Source organism: Microchirus variegatus (assembly GCF_963457635.1).
Source record: "Microchirus variegatus genome assembly, chromosome: 5".
Lineage (NCBI taxonomy): Eukaryota > Metazoa > Chordata > Actinopteri > Pleuronectiformes > Soleidae > Microchirus > Microchirus variegatus.
In genome coordinates, this window is record NC_139806.1 from 10984185 (window position 1) to 11005614 (window position 21430).

Here is a 21430-nt window from a genome sequence, read left to right on the forward strand (position 1 = left end):
TAACAACATCGCCAAGCCCTGTGGGGATCAAAGGTCAAACGCCCTGTAGTGTAAAACGTAATTTATGGATGTAACCATGAGCCCGGTCATTAGAAGTGTGGGAAAAGGCATGGGCACAGGCTGCATCATATTCTGCATAAGCATGTGTGCGGTGACTGACTGTGAGCGACTGTGTCAATAGTTAATGTGGAAAAAAAGAAAAGAAAAAGCAAAGGAGGAGGTGGAAGTGGACGAAAGAGCAAAAGGGTATTAGATCAACGCGTTAATCGACGGGTCTTAGGTTTCTGCGCGCGGGTCAAAGAGCTCATCAATAATCGAGTGACACGGGAGAGAGGAGGACGGTGTCGGATAGACGAGGACGCGCGGATGAGGATTTGGAAATGTCGACATTAACTATCATATAGAGCGGTTTGAAAAGGCCTTAACAGCTTAAATATAACACAGCAGACGCATCTCAGCTCAGTCCTGAGTGAACATGGAAAGACTGATTGGTTTGTAAAGACGAGAGCCAGCTGTAAGAACAGAACGTTCTGTTTTCAGGAAACTGAACGTCTCCAGGCCCAGATCGTGGCAGCACATGAGTGTTTCAGCGGCTGTTCACACTCCTCGTTTGTTTCTCTATTAAATTAAGCTTCCCCCGTCCAGGAGTAGCTCTCCTTCTCTTCTCTCCTCTTCGACTTGGACTTGTTCGAGCGTTTTTGTGTGTCCCAACATCTCTGGAAATGGAGTTTGTTTTCAGCAGCAGTGTGCGAGCCAGCGAGGCTCCACTGAAGACAGTAATTACTGTCCACACTGAAACACTTAGATGCAAATGAGACACCTGATACCACCTTAATACTCAGAGATCTGAAGAAGGGGAAAGTCCATTCATTCAAAGAGCAGGGGGAGAGAGGTTCAATTACAATATAAAGAAGGGAAATATTCTCTGGAAAGAACTTCCTGTGACACACAAAATGACATGTTGTCTCCCCTTAAATGACCTTGTAATGCTGGGGAAGGATGTAGAGTTTGCAGGCCTCAGAGCAGAAATGTGCAGAAATGTAAAACCATTCTTCACAGACACACTTCACACTCTTCATCATTGACCTTTAAGCACCTTCCCGTAGAGTGGAGCTTGTGAATCTCAAGTCCACGACATAATATGCAACCTTAGACGACATATAATTCCCAATGACAATGTAAGGTATTGCACTAATGATGGACTGTTACGTCAATCAGGTAAGAGTTATTATTTTACAATGAAATACAGAGAAATTAATAAAACTCATCATTTGTGTGATGCTCCACATCGGTGTTATTATAGTCAGTGTGTCGTGTGAGACTTGTTGTCATCAACTGCAAACCAACAGCAACAAAAACACACTGTAATTTATTGTTGTTTGATGTGGCACTTTTCAAACTTTGGTGTTCGTCATACCGCTGCTCTGTGACTAAAGGGTCTTCGTTGTGTTTATGAGTAGCTGTGTCAGAGGGCCATTACAGTCGGTTAGAGCCACTCTGGCTTAATGTCACGCCTCTCGTCGTCGGCGGGTGTTTTTATATTCGCCAGTTCGCCTCCGGCTCGTTTCAACGCGCACAATGGTGCATAAATACAAGTTAAACAACCAACGGGCAGGAGCTTCTGTATTCAATATCTAAGTGAATTATCTCTCGTCTATTCACTGCCTTGGCAGGTGAATAATGAGACATGGAGAAGCAAAAAACGTTTACTACTGATGCAGTAGGAAGTCAACAGAAAGCAATCATTTGCTTCGGGAAATGCAGGTTTGAGATCTCATCAGTGTGGACGTACTGGCTCCTTACCAGAATCTTAACTAGCACGACTAAATGACTAACCCTAATCCAGTTTAACCCCTAAAACCAGGTCTTAATTCTCAGAAATCGAGCCGAAATGTCCTCACAAGGTCAACCTGTCCTCACAGAGATCAGGACCCACTGCATGTTTTAGATGTTTCCCTGCTCCAACAACACCTGATTCAAATAAATGGGTTCCATACTTACCAGGCGTTTGCAGAGCTTATTGATGAGGTGACTGTTTGACCCGGGTTAGTTGGAGCAGGGAAACATCCAAAACATGCAGGGCAGTGAGTCCCGAGGACCAGGATTGAGTAAAAAAAAAACGAACTAGCTTTACTAGCGCAATGTCGATGTGGCCTCCGTCAGATCTTGAATGTCACCCAAGATCTGAACACCCTTATTGTGAGAAATACAGTACACAGAGAGTTGTGTGGAGCTGAATCAGCACAGTGTGAAACACAAGTTACTAAATACAAATAACAAATAATAACGTAATTGTATTTCTGCACTTTAGTTTGAAGAATAAAATAGGAGCATCTGCGAGTCTAAAATATCTTTTGTCTGTGTTGGAAATCACTTGCTTTGTAGTTTACCGTTTAGCTCCAGGCCAAGATATAGACCATTACATAACTCTCTGGATTACCGTGATATTTTTGCACTTACACTTTGTTTTAGGGAGGATTAAACTAATAAGATAAAGATAGTTGCTGATGTTTAGAGGCGCTGTTGTGTGCTTTAGGTTCCAGCTTTGTTTACAGCGTTTCTGCTACAATAACTGGCTTTATATAGCTTTATATTTACGACACACTACACAGGCGGTATCGGTTGTCTTATCTTTTTCTTAATCATAAAGATAATAAGCGTATTTTCCAACCCCTGTAACTCATTTGAATTGCAGATGTTGCTGTTTTGATGATGTGTCTTTGTGTGTAATGTACCGTACGTCTCCTAAAGCTTTTAGACTGTGCTCAGAGGTGATCTGTGTTGGAGTTGGTTATGGAGGCAGAACGCAACGGTGTCCGAACACACGCCGCACACACATGTGCTGCCTTGTGAGGAGATGTTGCAGTGTGGGCGTATAAAAAGTGCCAGAATATTGAATTTCATCCATTTAGAGCAGTAAATTACCAAGTGGATGCTGGTAAAAGCACAGCGTACAGTATATTAAGACACTTTTGTCTCAGGTGCTGTTTTCTTTTTCGTCATAATTATCATAGCCTACTTTTGAAATACTTACCACTCTCTGTTATTTCGGACTCAGTTTTCATGGTGTAACTTGGCCCCTCAGTTGTCTATAAGGCCAGTTCAGACTCCACAGATCTGTATCTAACTTGATTTATTTGGCAATCTGAACAGCTAAAATAAGGGAGCATGCCCATGACCAAGTGGACCCCCTGAGCAAGGTACACAAACCCCATTGTGGTTGTGATTGCTCCTAATTCTAGTAGGTTTCTAGTAGAGGATGGGTTAAATGCAGAGAAGTGAATCCCAAGGGGATTATTGAGAAGCACAAAAGAAAAAAATTAGATCCAATTTTTCCAAAGCTGATTCAAACCACATACAGATTTTGTATGCAATTCTGTTCTGATAAGTTTTAATCTGAACGCCTCAGTCCCTCAGATAGGATTTCAAAGTGTCTTCTGTGGTCCATTTTCTTTATTTTGTTCAGATGACTATAGAAATCCATGTGGAAGACTAGACAACATCAAAATGAACACATGCACAGATCGGATCTGATCACTTGCAATAAATAATGTGAAAAGTTGGTCAGGAAGATCAGATTATGATCGGATATGTTTACAAATCTGATTTGGGCTGCAGTCTAAACAACGCTTTAGTGCTAGTTGTCTAGTGTGTGATCAACGTTGTGCCTCGTTTGATGGACTGCCGGTGTATCAAATTATCATTTCATCTATCGTTAAAAACTTATAGTACGAAGGCACACGAGAACGACATCAATGCACATTTTTGCGTTGCGGAAAAAGAGAGATGTGGGTTATCCCTCTACATCTGTTATTCCATCCATGTGCCGGCATGAATTAGAGCAGACAGCTCTCTCCGATTTCCAGGCCACACCCTCACCCTTGCCTGTGGCGTCACATGACCTCACCAGAGATCTGGTGTTTGAAGGCTTCGTACACGGACACAGACGAGGGTTTAGTGCATAGACTTCAACAAACGTATGCATTATTGTGAGAACTTACAGGCACAGAACATGGCTCATTATTATTATTACACTGTGGGCGTCCAATGATGTATATATAGTAAATGGTCTGTATATGTATAGCACTTTTCTAGTCTTGAGGGCCACTCAATGCTGCTTGACACTACAGTTTTGCTACACAATCACTGCAGTTATGCAAATTGCTTCAAATTTGGATGACTAACTAAAGACCATCTTTGTGCCAAAGTAGCAGGAGAAGTTGTTACATATAAGTACATATCATTCACATATTCCTTATATGTTATTATAATAATGCACTATATATAACAGTACGTTAGTATGTTTGGATGAAGCTCACCGTTGAGAACATGAGATCCCTATTAACTGTAAAAAGAAAAAGTTTCACAACACCGCTGCAGTTCACGTTACAGAAAGACAAACTGTCTCACTGTGCACAACAAAAAGTCATCAATAAATAATCCGAGTCACAGTTAGAAAAAAGCACAGGTCATTATAACAATGAGCCAACATGGACAACAAGAGGACTCTGAAACCAAGGCCGCTTCTAACACACTCACATTTATTATTTACACCTGTGCTTGTCTTACTGGGACGACATACACACATACGCACATACATTCATACATACACACATACATATAGACAAACATACACAAATACATATAGACAAACATACACACATACATATAGACAAACATACACACATACATATAGACAAACATACACACATACATATAGACAAACATACACACATACATATAGACAAACATACACACATACATTCATACATACAAACATACACACATACATTCATACATACAGACAAACATACACACATAGAGTCAGAGTCCTCTTGGACAACAAGAGGACTCTGAAACCAAGGCCGCTTCTAACACACTCACATTTATTATTTACACCTGTGCTTGTCTTACTGGGACGACATACACACATACGCACATACATTCATACATACACACATACATATAGACAAACATACACACATACATACACACACATACATATAGACAAACATACATACATACAGTACATACACACATACATTCATACATACACATACATATAGACAAACATACACACATACACATACATACACACATAGACATATTCATACATACACACATATAGACAAACACACACATACACACATACATACACATACATATAGACAAACATACACACATACATATAGATAAACATACACACATACATATAGACAAGCATACATACATACAGTACATACACACAGTACATACGCACACGCTCACACACACACACACACACACACACACACACACACACACACACACACACACACACACACACACACACACACACACACACACACAGGTTATTCAAATAGATCTTTGATTTGATTTGAGACAAAAGGGAAAAGCTGCACAGCACGAAAGAGAAAAAAAACGGACTCAATTTTGAGAAAGTATTGTTCTGTCTTGTAACTCCTTAAGTTTGTAACAGTCAATGTCATGGTCATTGTAGATGTACAATCATAAAACTTAAAGCAAACAGAGTGTGATACTGTGGTGGGTTTCATCTTGACAAATCATATTGTCTTTAGAAAAAATAAATTCCTTCCTCTATTTCTGTGAATCTGTTCTCATGGTCGAGATAAATCAATGCAGGAATATGACGAATTGTAAAGTCGATCAAGACATTTTCATGGTTCTCTCAAAAAAGAATGAAATTCAGAATGTGTCGTGTACCGCGATAAGTTCCATTACTTATGGCTGAAGTGTGTAACACATAAAACAAACGACTTCCTGTGTGCAGTGAGGGAATGTGGCCAGGACAGCAGGAGATTGAAGCACAACTATACTGAGAAAACACAGAGTAATCAGGCTCAATCAGCACAGGTTTGGTTTGAACTTAACGGACATTTGCTCTTTATTTAAAAGTTTCACACGACAGCTTTAAATGAGTGACTGACACTGGTCGTCTCGTAAAGGTTTCTCAGTGCATGCGGAAAAAGACAGGACACACACGCACACACACACACACGCACACACACACCTACTCAAACCAACAACACAGCACGGATAACAGAGAAGCCTATAAGTCAGTGGTAGTATACTCGGCAGAGCCTGCTGCCAAAGCACACCTCAGCAGATGGTGCGTGTTTGCTCACAACTTCAGAAACACTCAAGAACCTCAACGCAAACACGATGACTGCAGTTTTTGGAGACAGTCGCTGAACTGATGCACTTCATTTCTTTAAAAGCTCGGTCAATCATAAGCACTGGACTTCATACAGTCTGCATGTGTGCATGCGTGTGCACCAATGGATTATTCACTCTACACCGTTTCTCACTGGTGAGCAGAAACAGTTGTTTGATAAATTTGGGGTATATATGTGTATATATATGTGTGTATATATACACATGTACATATATATATATATATATATATATATATATATATATATATATATAAACATATACATATACATGTACATATATATATAAACATGAACATATATATATATATATATATATATATATAAACAGATACATGTACATATATATAAACATATACATATACATGTACATATATATACACATATACATGTACATGTAAATACACATATACATGTACAGGTATATACACATATACCTGTACATATATACACATATACATGTACATATAATATATGTACATATAATATAGGTACATGTATATGTGTATATATGTACATGTATATGTGTATATATTATATACACATATACATGTACATACATATACACATATACATATACATACATATACATATATATACACATATATACATAAACATATATATACACATATACATATATATACACTGTATACATATATAGATATACAGTATATGTACATATATATCTATATGTATACAGTACAGTATTTGTTTGAGGGGTAAACACTTAATCTTATCTCTAATTCAGATTTGGGGATGGTTAAAAGGGACAGTTGGTTTTTTTGTGGGACCGTAGTTTATGTAAAAATCAATTTGATTGTCAAGTGACAAAATCTTTTGGAAGAACTGTTTTACAGTTCATAACATGTGCCGGTCCCTGAATGAGTGTATATTTGCTGTAAAATAAATGTTATTTTGTTTCTGTATAGAATAAGCATTTTATTAGTACTTTAGACAAGGTTCTTGCTTTTCGGAGGCCGCCATCTTGTGCCATGTTTCTACAGCAACCTGAATAAACAAACGAAGAGTGTGACTGTTGCTTTTTGAATTCAAAGCTACGATGCATAGACTAGATCAGAATAGATGCCACTCGTTCTTGCACACTTGAAACCCTAAAGCTGAGGAACAGCTGTTCCACCATAAACACACACATTTGCATCTTGACAATAAAGTGTAATCATCCCCTCCAAAAAAATGTCTGCGTATTTCTTGAAGCTGGGAAGTTACACATGTCTGTTGCTGGTGTACATGAACCAAAACTGGCTTGTGTTGAGAACATCCAGTAATACACGATAACCACCTTTCATAATGGAGTGTTTTATTTCAGCAGGGATGACCATTTCCCACTCAGATGTCACGTAGACCTCCGCTCTGGCAGCCAGAGTGAGTTACATCACCTGAAAGCCACTACAAATGAGGAGGATGATTTTCCCCCACATCGGATGAGCTCTGTCTTTTCTCTTTCAGAGCAGAGCCTGTTAAACAGACTCACTTTAGTCTCATTAGACGTCACAGACAGTCCTGGACGTTGACAGGAGGCACTGTGGGTATCCAAAGTCTCATCTCTTAAACATTGTGTGAGGTTTTTAAATTCCCGTTGCCATGGTCACTCCTGGCACCCGAGATACGACTCGTCTCGCCGGGCTCTTCCTCTTCTTCGTCGACGTCGAGCTGTCCGTCTTTCTTCTTGATGTAACGCTCGTAGAGCACCATGACGACGCCCATCACCCAGGCGGACACAGTGCCGGCGGCGAAGATGACAAAGCCGATGGCGACAAAGAAGAGGTAGTCCCACGAGCCCAGAGTCTGGTGACATAACGTTCGTAGCTGGACGCCCACCTCGCCTAGACGACGGCCCTGCATGTCTGCGGGGGAGCCGCACACTGTCTGGCCCTCATCTGTCACAGAGAAACACAGAGAGGGGAGAGCGTGAATCACGATACGTCAACATATAATGGGAAAAAAAGTGTGACACTGACTCGCCCTGAAGACAGAAATGAATGTTTCCTCTCAAACATCCAGGGTGATGGTGCTAAAAACAACAAGACACAGTTGGTCAGCTGAACTCTGGCTGAACTCCAGTCATGACTGAGCAGGATGTGCAGGATGTCACGCATTTCTTCATACCATCAAATCAAAAACAGCCACATTCAACCCCCTAGTGTGCACCCATGGTGAATTACTGTGGGAATAATAGACAACTCCTTATATGGACATCCTGGGGGGGGATGTCCATATAAGAACGTGACGGTTTTCCAAATATCACAAATACAATTCAAAATTTTGGCTCAGGTTTGTTTATATAGTTGGTAAAAATATTTTTTTGTTGTGCTGAAAAAAATAATATATGTATATAATATACAGTATGTGTATATGTGTGTATATATATATATATATATATATATATGTATACTAAATAAATATATACACATATATATATGAACATACATACACATACATATATATATATATATATATGTGTATATACACATATACATGTACATACATACATACACATATACAGGTACATAAATACATACACATATATATACACACATACATACACATATATGTACATATAATATGTACATACATACACATATATAAACATATATGTACATACATTTACATATATATGTGTAAATATATATACGTATACATAAATAAAAGACACTATGTTGCATATTTTTATAGCCTCTGTATATAATGTATGTTTTAACATAAAAATAATAATAAAAAAGCAGCCAAAATGCTCTGTATTCTAAGGGTCAATAATAAATACTACTAATGTACCACTACTAGAAATGATGATGATAATAATAATCACAAGAAGAAGAATTGTTCCATGGCAACAGAACAACAAAAACTGCATTACAGTTGAGTTCAGGGGCGTAAAACTCATTTAAGGGGTCAGATTCAGCACAATTTGATCTTAAGTGGGCCGGAACAATCCAATAATAGTATAACAACATTTCCCCTTGTTTTACATTTAATGAAGTATCTTTTTACAAAACTTGACACGTTTGACACCCCTGGTATAGTTCAACAATGATGAATATAAACATGAAGAGTCATTTCTAAATAGAATATTTAACTTTAACTTTAAATATTCATGTCAAAAGTTCTGGAGAGAAACTTTAAACTGAAATGATTCATCACATCTCACATCTGTGCAGTGCTGGTCTCTGTCTCAACTATCATTTCTTACAGTAAAAACACTCAGATTTAAAGGCTGCTTTGATGTTACGCTTCACCAAAGTGCACAAACACCTCAGCGAGGAAGCCCTGATGCATATTGCATTAATCAAACAGCAGTCAACTGTTATAAATAATTCAAGCATGATACTTCAATTCACTTCAGCAAGATATGTAAATGGTGTGTGGCGAGTAATGAGCGCACTCATCTTCACACAGCTGCAGGACTAAAATGCAGAAATAAACTGGACTTGCATAACAATGTTGCCGTCTTTATCAAACACCAAAGGCTTCTGGAGCTCCCGGTGTAGTCTTGAGTTTAAAAATAAAATCAGGGATGAATTATTCAAACTCCTTTCTTCCCCTCAGGATTAGAGAGTGATTTGGGCCTTTGTGTGTCAGGTATCGGGTGCGACGGCAACGACGACGACAACAATTAAGACCTTGCTAAATCCTATGGAAAATGTCAAAAAGAGTCTCTTCTCTTTCATGAAACTTCAGTGTGGATATTTCAAAGGCAGTCGATATTAAACCTGCCACATTATGCTCATATCAGCTGAAGGGATACGCATTCTCTTTTGCTGCGAAGAACAGGAACTGGGGCAACACAACACAACAGAACGATGCAGCTTTTGTACCAGGAGAATTCCACTGGGAGACATGAAAAGACATCCACAGTGTTTCTGCACGGTGTACCAGCAACACCTTTTTAATACACAGACATACATCAGTTTGCTGCCACATAAACTGCGTGCTGCGTGACTCCCAACGACATGCATGATATTCCAGAAATGTGTGCACCTTCGAACAGTATACTGTAGTTGGACACGGATGCAAAGTGCTTAAAGGTGCATTATGTAATAAATCTAAAGCAACTGGCCATAAAATCCTCCTAATATGTCACAGAGACTCAGGAATAATGTTCATATAACAAACTGAACTCACCAACAACAACAGTACAGCCAAAATATTTGCATTAAAAAAAATATTTTGCAGACTGCAAATCATGTTTATGTTTTGAAATCATGTTTTGGCATGTGGCGCCACCTACCGCCGTCTACCAATCATTGCAGTCAGTAGAGTCTCAGCTGCTGAACAACCACGGGTTGCCAGTTACGTCAGAAAATGAAACCTAAAAGACCTCTGTATTTTGAATTTGAATGTAGTAACAGTTTTTGGCCACATTCTTACATATGGCACCTTTAATGTGTGCATGAAATACTTATTCCTGGACACACACTATACATCACATGCACACAATGTACTAATTCATGGCTACAAAATATGCATAAAAAGGAAATTCAGAAAAAAATATATACAAATATGCATAACCTGTGCACATTGTGTGGCTACATATGCACGGGTCATTAACCACAGAGAGTTAACTCAGCTGTGATTTATTTTTACTATTATATACACTATTCATACACTTTACTCTGGTTCCTAGTCTGGCTTGGCTACCTCATGAATGTTATCACGCCGTTTTGTTTATGATATTATTTGAGGAACGACCCAAAAGTGATTTTAAAGTGACACTTTGGAAATCTGAATCTTTGCCAGAAGGAATCAGTTAATTTTTAGGATACAAGACTCCAGATGGATCAGTCAGTTTTGAACAAGAATGTTCCATCCATCTATCTTCTACCACTTTATCCTCCACATAAGGTGCTAACCTCAGCTGATATAGGGCGAAATGTAGGGTCACACACCCTGGACAGGTCGCCAGTCCATCACAGGGTCACAACGACACAAACAACCATCCACTCTCACACTCACACCTACAGTCAGTTTAGATTGTCAATTTGCCTAACTCCATGCAAAAAAAGACCCTTGTTCCAATTGGGTCACAAACCCGAGTCTTAGAACACAATGTCCGTTTTGTAAATGATGTAAATAGGACACTAGTGTGACCGACTGCTACTGTGAATCTCCCTTTGTAAAAATGTCTTAAATGGATTTAGCCAAATTGCGATCCTGGAGGCTCCGGAATGGGAGTTTAGATTCTTGTGGTTGACATCGCGACTGGTCGCCACTAGTAAACGGAGACGCTCAACACAGATGTCACGCATGAAACTGATGATTCACTTCTGTTTCAGTGTGTGTGTGTGTGTGTGTGTGTGTGTGTGTGTGTGTGTGGTACTTTTGCTTCACTGTCAACTTCTCCGAGCTCTAACAACCAGAAAAAATCCAAAGCCTTCTCTGATCCTTTCACACGCTGCTGCTCCTGTGCACTGTTCTCACAATATGTGGCAAGTCTCCAATTATAACCATCCACACACACACACACACACACACACTCCTAACATGTAAACATGCACTATCACCTTCAACAACACTTATCTATACCATCTCCTATCTGTGCCCCTGCAGGGTCTTGCTTGTGTGTATGTGTATGTGTATGTGTATGTGTATGTGTATGTGTATGTGTATGTGTATGTGTATGTGTATGTGTATGTGTATGTGTATGTGTATGTGTATGTGTATGTGTGTGTGTGTGTGTTGGCTTGGAAGGAAATAAGGAAACCCTTCTGGCTTCACGCACACCATTCATCCCCCCCTGCAGAGACTGGCATCAAAGAAAAGGGCTTTCCCTCTCTCTCCTTCCCCCCCATGCACACTCCACTCTATTTCGAGACGCTCTCCTTATATAACAGCGAAGAGAGTGCTCATCGAGCCAGGAAGGCGAGACAGGAGGAGAATCTGTTGGTTCCTTCCTGAAGCTGTCTCTTTGCGCCCACTTGCTTCAGTGCACTCCCTTAAAGAGGCAAGCAAGCCGAGCTCCATGATGCCGAGGCTGGAGGTCTGTGCAAAAATGATGATGATGATGACGAACAGTCCAATGTTTCAAATTGGTTTTTATTATCTAATGACACTGTGGGTGTTAATAGAAACAAATTAAATAAATGATAAAAAAAAATGTTTACTGTATTGTACCGATTGATGAATGCATGGTCGCAAAAATGAAAACTGTCGGCTCGAACTAATTAATTGGATCGTGCTGCCATCGACTCTGAAGACAATGCCAGAGCTTATGCTAGCTTGCTAAATCCAAGGAGACAGTTGCAGGAACGTTGTGGTAAAAAAAAATTAGCCAACAACAGGTGTTGGTCGCAAAGACCTTTTTTGGGAAAGCTGCTGCCTTAGAAAAAGGCTGATGCAGAGCGATCCAAGACCTGAGTGAACATCCGACATACCGACTGATTCGATTATGTTTATCGTAAGTTTATCGCAATATCGCCATTGCGTGAAACGACAGCACGTCCTTGCCCCAAGTGGTGACTCGTTCATTCACGCAACAAGCCTCTGGCGGCCTCTGCTGGTCATAGTGGCAAGTGCATGTGCGGAAGCACAAACAAACAAACACACAGAGCCACTAAAAACAATACTTTACACCCACTCCGGAGTGCATGCATCAGTCAGTAAACGTTTGCATGCATGTGCCGAGATACACACGCATGCATAAATGGCTGAGATAAAATGTCCAGTTTTAGAAAGACTGGTGTTGTTTCCGCTGCCTACTGTAGGCTTGTAGGTTGAGACTTGAGAATGTGTACGTGTTGTGCAAATTGCACAATATCACGGTGTCTGGCATCTCTGCCGTGCTGCCAGCTGTCACTGGAGGAGGCTCTGCTCCAAATTAAATCGAGACAAAAGGCGGACGAGCAACCGGAAAATAGGGCAGCTCTTACAGGACTCCATTTGGACTTGAGCTGAACAGCAGGGACTGTCTGTGTGTGTGTGTGTGTGTGAGTGTGAGTGTGTGTGTGTGTGTGTGGGAGAGGGAAGCAGGGAATGCCTTTTTACTATGTGCGGCGAGCTCGTGAGCAGCTCTGATGTTATGGAGGTATGACTGGCTTCTTGCTCAGTAAAGCACACTATAAATAGCAGCTGCCCTTTTACATAGTGACACATCTGCACTCAAAGTGTGGGCACGGCGAGAAAGACGATTACATTTCTATCAACTTCACCGTAATAACAGAGGGGGTCGATGTTTGATGGTTTCATTTATCACACTCTCTTAATAGAGCACAGATCCACACATGAGTCATTTCCAGTGTTTTCTGCAAGTCTGAATTAATGAGCAAAAAAAAAAAAGTGTAGAAATCAGATGGCTCCCTGTCCCTGATCTTCTTTCACCCTGATGGTTATTTGATAGAGTGATGCTGCGGTCACGCTCCACTGTGTCATCACCTGCGCCGCATCCCACTGAAAGCTGAGCACTTATGACGACACGACGTGCTTTCACCACGTGGTGTCAACATAAACTCACTGCTTTTGTTGGGGATCCCTCAACCCCCTCCCTCCATTTTCTTTACATAAGGGGAACCTGGGATTTATAAATGGTCATTAAATATATTTTAAATACTTTCTGTCATGACTTGAGCTCCCTGAAAACCCCCTTATATTAGATTAGAGCCAGTGAGGAGGAGACTGCACTGACACTATGGTTGGAAACCAGGCCCAATGCCACTCACTACCTTTCTCAGGTTTGTTTTGGTCCCCGGGGTCACGTGGTTATAGCCATTAATAAAACCATTTAGTTCAACAATCAATCTTAGATAATAGGGGTGGGGGAAAAAAAATCGATTCACATATGAATCATGATTCTAATCATCCACGATTCTGAATCGATTCATAAACTTTAAAAATCGATTTTTGAAAAAAGTTTCTATTTTGAAAAAGTTTGTCATTTGTGTTCAGTTTATTTTTGTAACTTCTGGGAGAAAAGGGCAGCTAGCCTAAGCTTTTATTTATGCTAGTTATTTTTTTGTACAGTAAGTTTTTATTTGTTTTGAATTAATAATGTTAACTTTTGTCTTAAGTTTGCCTGTGTGATCACATTATCTTATAAAAACTGTATTGTTTTGATGCCATAATTTGCCTTAACACACTATGCATTGTATACATTTTTGAATCGAGAACCGGTTGAATTGAATCGTGACCCCAAGAATCCGAATCGAATCGAATCGAATCGTGAGCCACCCAAAGATTCACATCTCTATTAGATAATCCAAATAGTATCTGTATCAATTGCTGGTAACAAATATGACTGGAAATTATTTGTCAATTATTAAACTACACATTTAACAGCATCAGTGGTAATTTCTTACTCATTCAAAGTGTTCAATGTAAGAATGTGGCCTAAAACAGTTACTACATTCAAATTCAAAATACCGAGGTCTAATACCTAGGTTTCGTTTTCTGACGTAACTGGCAACCCGTGGTTGCTCGGCAGATGAAACTCTACTGACTGCAATGATTGGTAGACGGCGGTAGGTGGCGCCACATGCCGAAACATGATTTCAAAACATAAACATGATTTGCAGTCTGCAAAATATTTTTTTTAATGCAAATATTTTGTCTGTACTGTTGTTGTTGGTGAGTTCAGTTTGTTATATGAACATTATTCCTGAGTCTGTGACATATTAGGAGGATTTTATGGCCAGTTGCTTTAGATTTATTACATAATGCACCTTTAAATATTGTAATTTGGTATTTCAATGATGGAATCGGCTGCCAAAGGGAGCCAGATAATTGCTTACATAACCTGGTTAATTATTAACTGGAGCACATAAATGACTACTGTTGTACAGTTTTGATGACGTGTTAATGACTTAACAATTAAACAGGCAGGACCTTGGAACTTGAAGCCCTCCAGGTGGACCCACAGACACAGGTCCTCGTTCTCGCACTCACAGCTCCACGGGTTCCCGCTCAGTCCCAAAGAGCGCAGGGCGGGCAGCGCGATCAGAGAGGTGATGTTCACCACCGTCAGGTTGTTCCGGCTCACATCCAGAACCTGCAGAGCCGCGTTTTCCGTGAAGGCGTCGGGGTGAATCTCCGAGAGCCCCGGGTTGTCCGTCATCCTCAGCATCACCAGACTTGTCAGGGGCCCGAACGTCCTGTCCTCGATCCGGGTCAGGGTGTTGAAAGAGAGGTCCAGGTAGGCCAGCTTGCGTAGGTTTCCGAACGTGGACTCGGATATTTCCGTGAGGGAGTTGTTGCTGCAGTCCAGGTACACCAGGTCAGAGAGGTAGTTGAGCGACAGCGGCGGCAGCTCCACGATGAGATTGTTGGAGATGATGAGCTGCCGCGTGGCCAGCGGCAAGTTGACCGGGAAGGTGGTCAGATGTTGGCCAGCGCATTGAACCACCAGCTGGTCGTCGCACACGCACCTGTCCGGGCAGCCAGTGGAGATCACCGGGGACGCGGTCACCGCGGTGGCGACGAGGAGCAGAACTATGAGCCGCAAGGGTTGCGCGCTTGGCTGCGGGGCAAGACGCATGTCACCGCCGAGGGCTTCATCCACCCCGCTCGAAGAGAGTCGGACGCAGTCACATTCTTCATTGATAAACACTTTCTCCCAGAATGTGTGGCCCCGCAAAGGTCAAACCGAACCGTCGCCTGCTGTGGTTAACCCCCTTGCGCGTAACGTGTCAGTTCATCCGCTGATCCAGCGCGCGTCATCCACCTGTCTGGAACTTGACAAGCAGATGCTTTTTCACGTGCTGATTGATATGTCAGCAATCGATCGAGTTTCTTCTATCAGGAAAAACAGCGGCGACGTCCACTCACGCGGTCATGTTTGCCATGTCTTGCTTTCGGAAACTGAATCCAAAAGAGGGGGCGCGCTGCGCTCAGCTTAGCGCCGGGTGGGGGTGGGGGGTTTTTGCGCTTGGGAGAGATCTGACGCCTCGAAGAGAGCTGGAGCGAGAGAGAGAGAAAGAGAGAGCTATGCATGGATAGCTGATATAATGTAAGACTATCACATTAAATATTCAGACCAGCGCTATATAATCCACGAGACCTACAGTATAGATGTGACTTATAAAGCCTCAGCTGCAGGAAGGTGCTGTGAGTGTGACCTCAGGTGGGTGTACACGAGTGGAAACTGCATGTGCACACGTGCAAAAGTCTCAGGGCACCACCAGCTGTGTTGTATCCATGTCTGACAAATTGTGAGATCATTTGGATTGGAATGATGTGACTGAAAGTTTTATATTATGCTTAGTAAGTTGTAATAAATAAATAAACGTTTTCACAGCAGATATTTTGTGTAATGGTAGGTTACACTAAATAGTGGCCCGTGGGCCAAAACTGGCCCACCAGCATCAGTATCTGGTCCGGCAGATGACTTAACAAGTATGATCTTCAATGATTTGCTTGTCTTCACAACAAAATTCAAATGTCATATTGAGTTCAGAGCTTTTATTGTGGAAAAAAATATGAATTTATTCAAATTAAACTGAATGTTTGGTTTGAAAAACACTGCTGCTGTCATATAAAGCCAGGTTTGGGGAGTAAATGCCCGTAAAAAAAAAAAACTTTCTTGTGTTAGGCTCGAAGAAGAAGATGCACAATAAATGTTAACAGTACAAGCTGGTGATTAAAAACAACATTATTGTTAGCTTAAGGCAGAAACTGTTGGTGTGTTTTAAGGCATTTTGCCTAATGAAGATACAATGTTTTGGCCCAAATATCCAATTGCTTACAAATAAATTGTCCCTTGACCACATTTAGTTGCCGATCCCTGCTATAGAAGTTGAACGTTTTTTATTTTAGTCTATAGTCTACTATGTGTATGAGATTATCCTCTTTCACAACTTTAAAGGGCACTTTAAGAGTCTGTGTGTGTGTGTAGAGGTACAACAAGAAGCAGGTGCACCTGACACCTGGTATTGTATGTGACAACATGACACAGGAATACAGGCTTTAGAAACTAGAGAGTGCATGTGGCAATTATAATTATATGTTGAGGAAGTAGTTCGGGCTCCCATTAAGCCCACTCAGGCCTGTGCTGTGTGCGCACTGAGACTCCCATGATAATGACTGACGTATCTGCCACAGGCGACCGTGCAAACTGCACCCCGTGTCCTGGCAGCTGTGGATAATAATGGAATGAGATGTGATGGGACATGAGTGATGCTCTCAGGCGAGCAGTTGTTCTCCTCCTCTCTCCAGATTCAGTCCTCCTGAGTCTATTCTCGGTTCTCTGTGTAGGTGTTGAAGTGCTGAATCAGACTCTGTGCGATGGAGGAAGAGGAGGAGGTGGAGGAGGAGGAGGACAGATGTGCAGCTGACAGTGTGTGATAAGGAAATCTTCCTGCCAGAGCTGACACCTGGCTGCACACTGACAAAAAAAAGTTTAGCATTTTTTCCTTTACTATTCCCTGGTGTAAAACAACAACAACAACAACAACAACAACAACAACAACAACAACAACAACAACAACAGGAGGCCTGTGAGCTCATATATAAATGACAAGCCTTTTTGCACTTGCTGGGATTAAACTACTTCACACAGCTGTTTGAATTCAAGGGTGTTTAGTGGCGTTATGGGGACATCTAGTGACGACTGCTGTGAAGTGTTTCAGCAAAGTGAGCACACGTGCAAAACAACCTCCCACTGTTTTGTCCACTACTTAATAATAATACATTTGTAGTTGCTGGCGCCCATGTGCCTCGACAGGTTGGGGTGAAAGGAAAAATGGGGGACAGAGGAGAGGTGGGGGACAGATAGAGGAGAGAGAAAGGACAAGAGAGAGATGAGGCAGAGACAGAAGAGAATAATGGACTCAAAACAGGATCTGGATCCTGCAACCTGGAAGATGAGGACACAGAGAGATAGAGAGGAAAGGAAGGAAAGACACAAAATAGGGAGAAAGAACAAAGTTAGTGACATACAATAATAATATTACTATAACACAATATATTAAGAATATTAGACAGTTTAAAGAGGTGCGTTTTGAGGTGGGACTTGAAGGTGTCGATGGAGTCCAAAGTACAAATGTGTAATAGGAGTTCATTCACTATTCGTTGCATTCTGAAGAACGCAATAAATACTGACCTAAATACAGTCTCATAATTTGTCTTTTTCTACGATCCCTTTGTGTCATGGACCCTGTTTAGTCCGCAGACCACATTTGAGAACCACTGTTCTAGATACTCCACAGTTTCCAAGGAAGGTTTATTCAATTGGTGCAGGAGATCAGGCTTATTTTAACCCCGAGTGCTCACGCCGCACGGATCTGTGTCACAGGTGAAGCCATGGGAACAATACACATCTCCTTATATGGACATCCTGGGCATGTGTGTTTATAGGTCACATATTCAGGCTTTAAAAAAAATAGTAGTCATAGTCGTGTGATAAAGTAGCAATGGTGCAGAAGTCACAAAAATCGGTTTTCTCTGCTTTTTGTTCATAAAATCGAGCCAAATGACCTATCAACTGTGACGCATTAACAAATTTCTCAAATTCAATGTGATTTTAAACATTAGGGTTACTTTTTGCTCAGGTGCGTTTATATAGTTGGTGAAGATGAAAACACATTTTCATCAGATTGCGTTTCAGTTGTGCTGGGGAAAAGAAAGGATATATATATATATGTATATTGCACATTCTTATAACCTCTATATACTGTACATTTTAACATAATAATGGGAAAAAAGCAGCCGAAATGTTCTAAAACAAAAATGTGTATAATCTAAACAACTATAATCTTAACTATACCTCAACTATATGTAATTCTACACTATTTTTTATCGTCACATTCACTTATGAGAGAGAAATGCACAATCATTGACTCATTATAGCCTAGTATAATGTATGTTATCAAATAAAGTATACATTTGTATAATCTAGCAGAAAGGTAATCATTTTGTTATCAGTAGAAGAAAAGTAGAGTAATAAGTGAGTTACTTATTAACGTAAACTAAATTAAACGTGACTAAAAGGGCGAATATGTAGGTTTAGTACGTGTTAGTACAGTAACACATTAGCAACAACACCTGGAGTCAGTCAAAGGCGGAAACCACGCCCTGCGCTCCGCTTGTTTATGCGCGCGCGTGCGCGACCTTACGTAAAACCTTACGCACACGGAGGAAGCAGAGAGTAGAAAACTTGAGCGAGGTCTATCTGTCCGCTTTGTGCTACTGTCGTCCAAGAGTCGTCGTCCTCGACACAGTGAAGGTAAAACGCCGTCTGCCCGTTTGAAAATACGCGAGTCGTTTTCACCTCGTTTATCCTCGTTTTCACATCTTTGTTGCGTTTCCTCGCGGAGTTCTTATTCCTCTCTTTTGACCTTGTTTACAGTTTATAGAGTTTCTACGACGTCGTTACTCTTCCTGTAGTTAGCTTGAAAAGGTGTACGCACTTATTTTTTTAGTTAATGCAGCTGTTGAATGCATAGACGCAGTTTATGAGTCTAATCGAAAGGAAAAGTGTTTTTTGTTGTTGTTATTCTCTTTGTCTAACAAAGAGTTCTTTCTTAATGTTCTTACATAAGGGGAAACTGAAGTTTAAATTCACAAACACTGATGTCTGTATCTCCGTGTGTATTTAATATTTATCCATTTTATCTTGCTTTCTCTTTCTGGGGGTTTGATTGTGTAACGTTTCCTCACTCAGGTTTGCCAAAATGGGTGCGATGTCCAAAGAGTATGGCTTTGTGGTGTTGACTGGCGTCGCCAGTATGTTCATGATTGGACATCTGACATTTAGAGTTGCCAAAGCCCGCAGAACATATAAAGTGAAGGTGAGCACATGTACTGCTCTTCAAACTTATTATTCAACTTTTTTATTTTTTTGATGATGATGTTGCCTCATGTGCATGTGGCTGATGTAATGTGCTGTAACATAATCAGTGAACTAATCATCTTGTTGAAAGGTTGTGACTTTTCTAAAAATGCACACGTTTCTGCCTCGCAGTACCCTCAGATGTACAGCGACGACCCAGAGACGGGAAACATTTTCAACTGTATCCAGCGTGCACACCAGAACACGTAAGGTCACACACAGTGAAATACAACCGACGACGGTGACTCACGATGGAGGAGGTTTAAAGTAAACATGCTATAATCCCCTCTCATCAGCCTCGAGGCCTACCCCAGCTTCCTTTTTTGTCTGGCCGTTGGAGGAATGCATTGTCCCGTGAGTTTAATTTTGCACTGTCATACTACCACAGCACTAACACACCACTCCCACACTTGGGAGTTGTACGGAAAACCTGTTTAAGTCCATCTAGTCTGACTCCGTCTTTTTGTTTGGAAATGATAGGTGGGGGTGTGGGGAGGGGCTTTGTTTGCTGGAATCCCGGAGGGGGCATGTTCACTCTTGTGAAATCTGACACGGTTATCTTTTTGTGACGCAGCGTCTCGTCAGCGGACTTGGAGTCGTATGGATAATTGGTCGGGAGGTGTATGCACATGGATACTCCACAGGAGGTAAGAAAATGTTTTGTAGTCCATCTTATTTCTGTCTCTACTTTTTCTGTGTGAAAAGCTTGACATTAATGCTCTTATTCATCCTCGTCAGATCCTGAAAAGAGAAAGCGGGGCTTTTTTGGAAACATTGCTTTGTTTTTCATGATGATGGCCACAGCAAGCTACGGACGCCACCTGTTGGGTTGGACAGGACCACGGTATGGTCGGCCCTTCCGTCGCATCCCCACTTCCATCGCCCCTGCCGTCGCCCCTTCCGTCCCATTATAGTGAGGACAACGACTTCAAGCCCGGCTAGTGGAAATAATTATCACAGTTAAGATCACACTAATCAAATCTTAATTATTATTTTTTTAAAGCATGCATGTCCACCTCAACCATCTTTAAGTGCCCTGACCAGTTTTTGAGAGAAGGAATGTTCTGTGTAAATAAAGTGACGCTCCCATTCAGGCTCACAAATCAAGGTCAAATCAAGTCCACTTACCTTGACAGCACTGACCAACAGACTTGATGGTGTTCCATTTACAGTAAACACATGAAGATGATGCATATTATAGAAGTAAATAAACCATTTTCCACTGACAGAATTTATCAACTTAAACTGAAAAAGTGCATCGATTAGAAAAACAAATATGGTTGGTCATAAATAATGCAGCTAAAATACACTTGATGTTGTTTCTCAGTCTGTAAACTGATGGAATTAAATTGTACACAAAGGTTTTACACATGCTTCTTTTTTTTATGGATTGATTTTGGAAATGGACTGTGTATAAAAAGGAGTGGCTTTCTTTCTTTAGTTGATTTGTTCAAAGTCCACCAGA

At 40.9% G+C, this 21430-nt stretch overlaps 2 protein-coding genes across 2 annotated transcripts; one reads left to right on the forward strand and one right to left on the reverse strand.

The window, feature by feature from the left end:
• Nucleotides 1–7647: 7647 nt before the first annotated feature.
• LOC310927123 (leucine-rich repeat-containing protein 52-like) lies at nucleotides 7648–15675 on the reverse strand (the record flags this gene model as incomplete). Its single annotated transcript, XM_083889390.1, has 2 exons — nucleotides 7648–8092; nucleotides 15027–15675. 2 exons carry the CDS (start codon nucleotides 15673–15675, stop codon nucleotides 7761–7763), a joined length of 981 nt encoding a protein of 326 aa, XP_083745516.1. The 3' UTR covers nucleotides 7648–7760.
• Nucleotides 15676–19264: 3589 nt separating this feature from the next.
• Nucleotides 19265–21338, forward strand: mgst3a (microsomal glutathione S-transferase 3a). The gene is made up of 6 exons (XM_083889394.1): nucleotides 19265–19359; nucleotides 19798–19924; nucleotides 20098–20171; nucleotides 20262–20319; nucleotides 20540–20612; nucleotides 20704–21338. The coding sequence occupies exons 2-6, from the start codon at nucleotides 19808–19810 to the stop codon at nucleotides 20877–20879; spliced, it is 498 nt and encodes a 165-aa protein (XP_083745520.1). The 5' UTR covers nucleotides 19265–19359; nucleotides 19798–19807; the 3' UTR covers nucleotides 20880–21338.
• The last annotated feature ends 92 nt before the right edge of the window (nucleotides 21339–21430 follow it).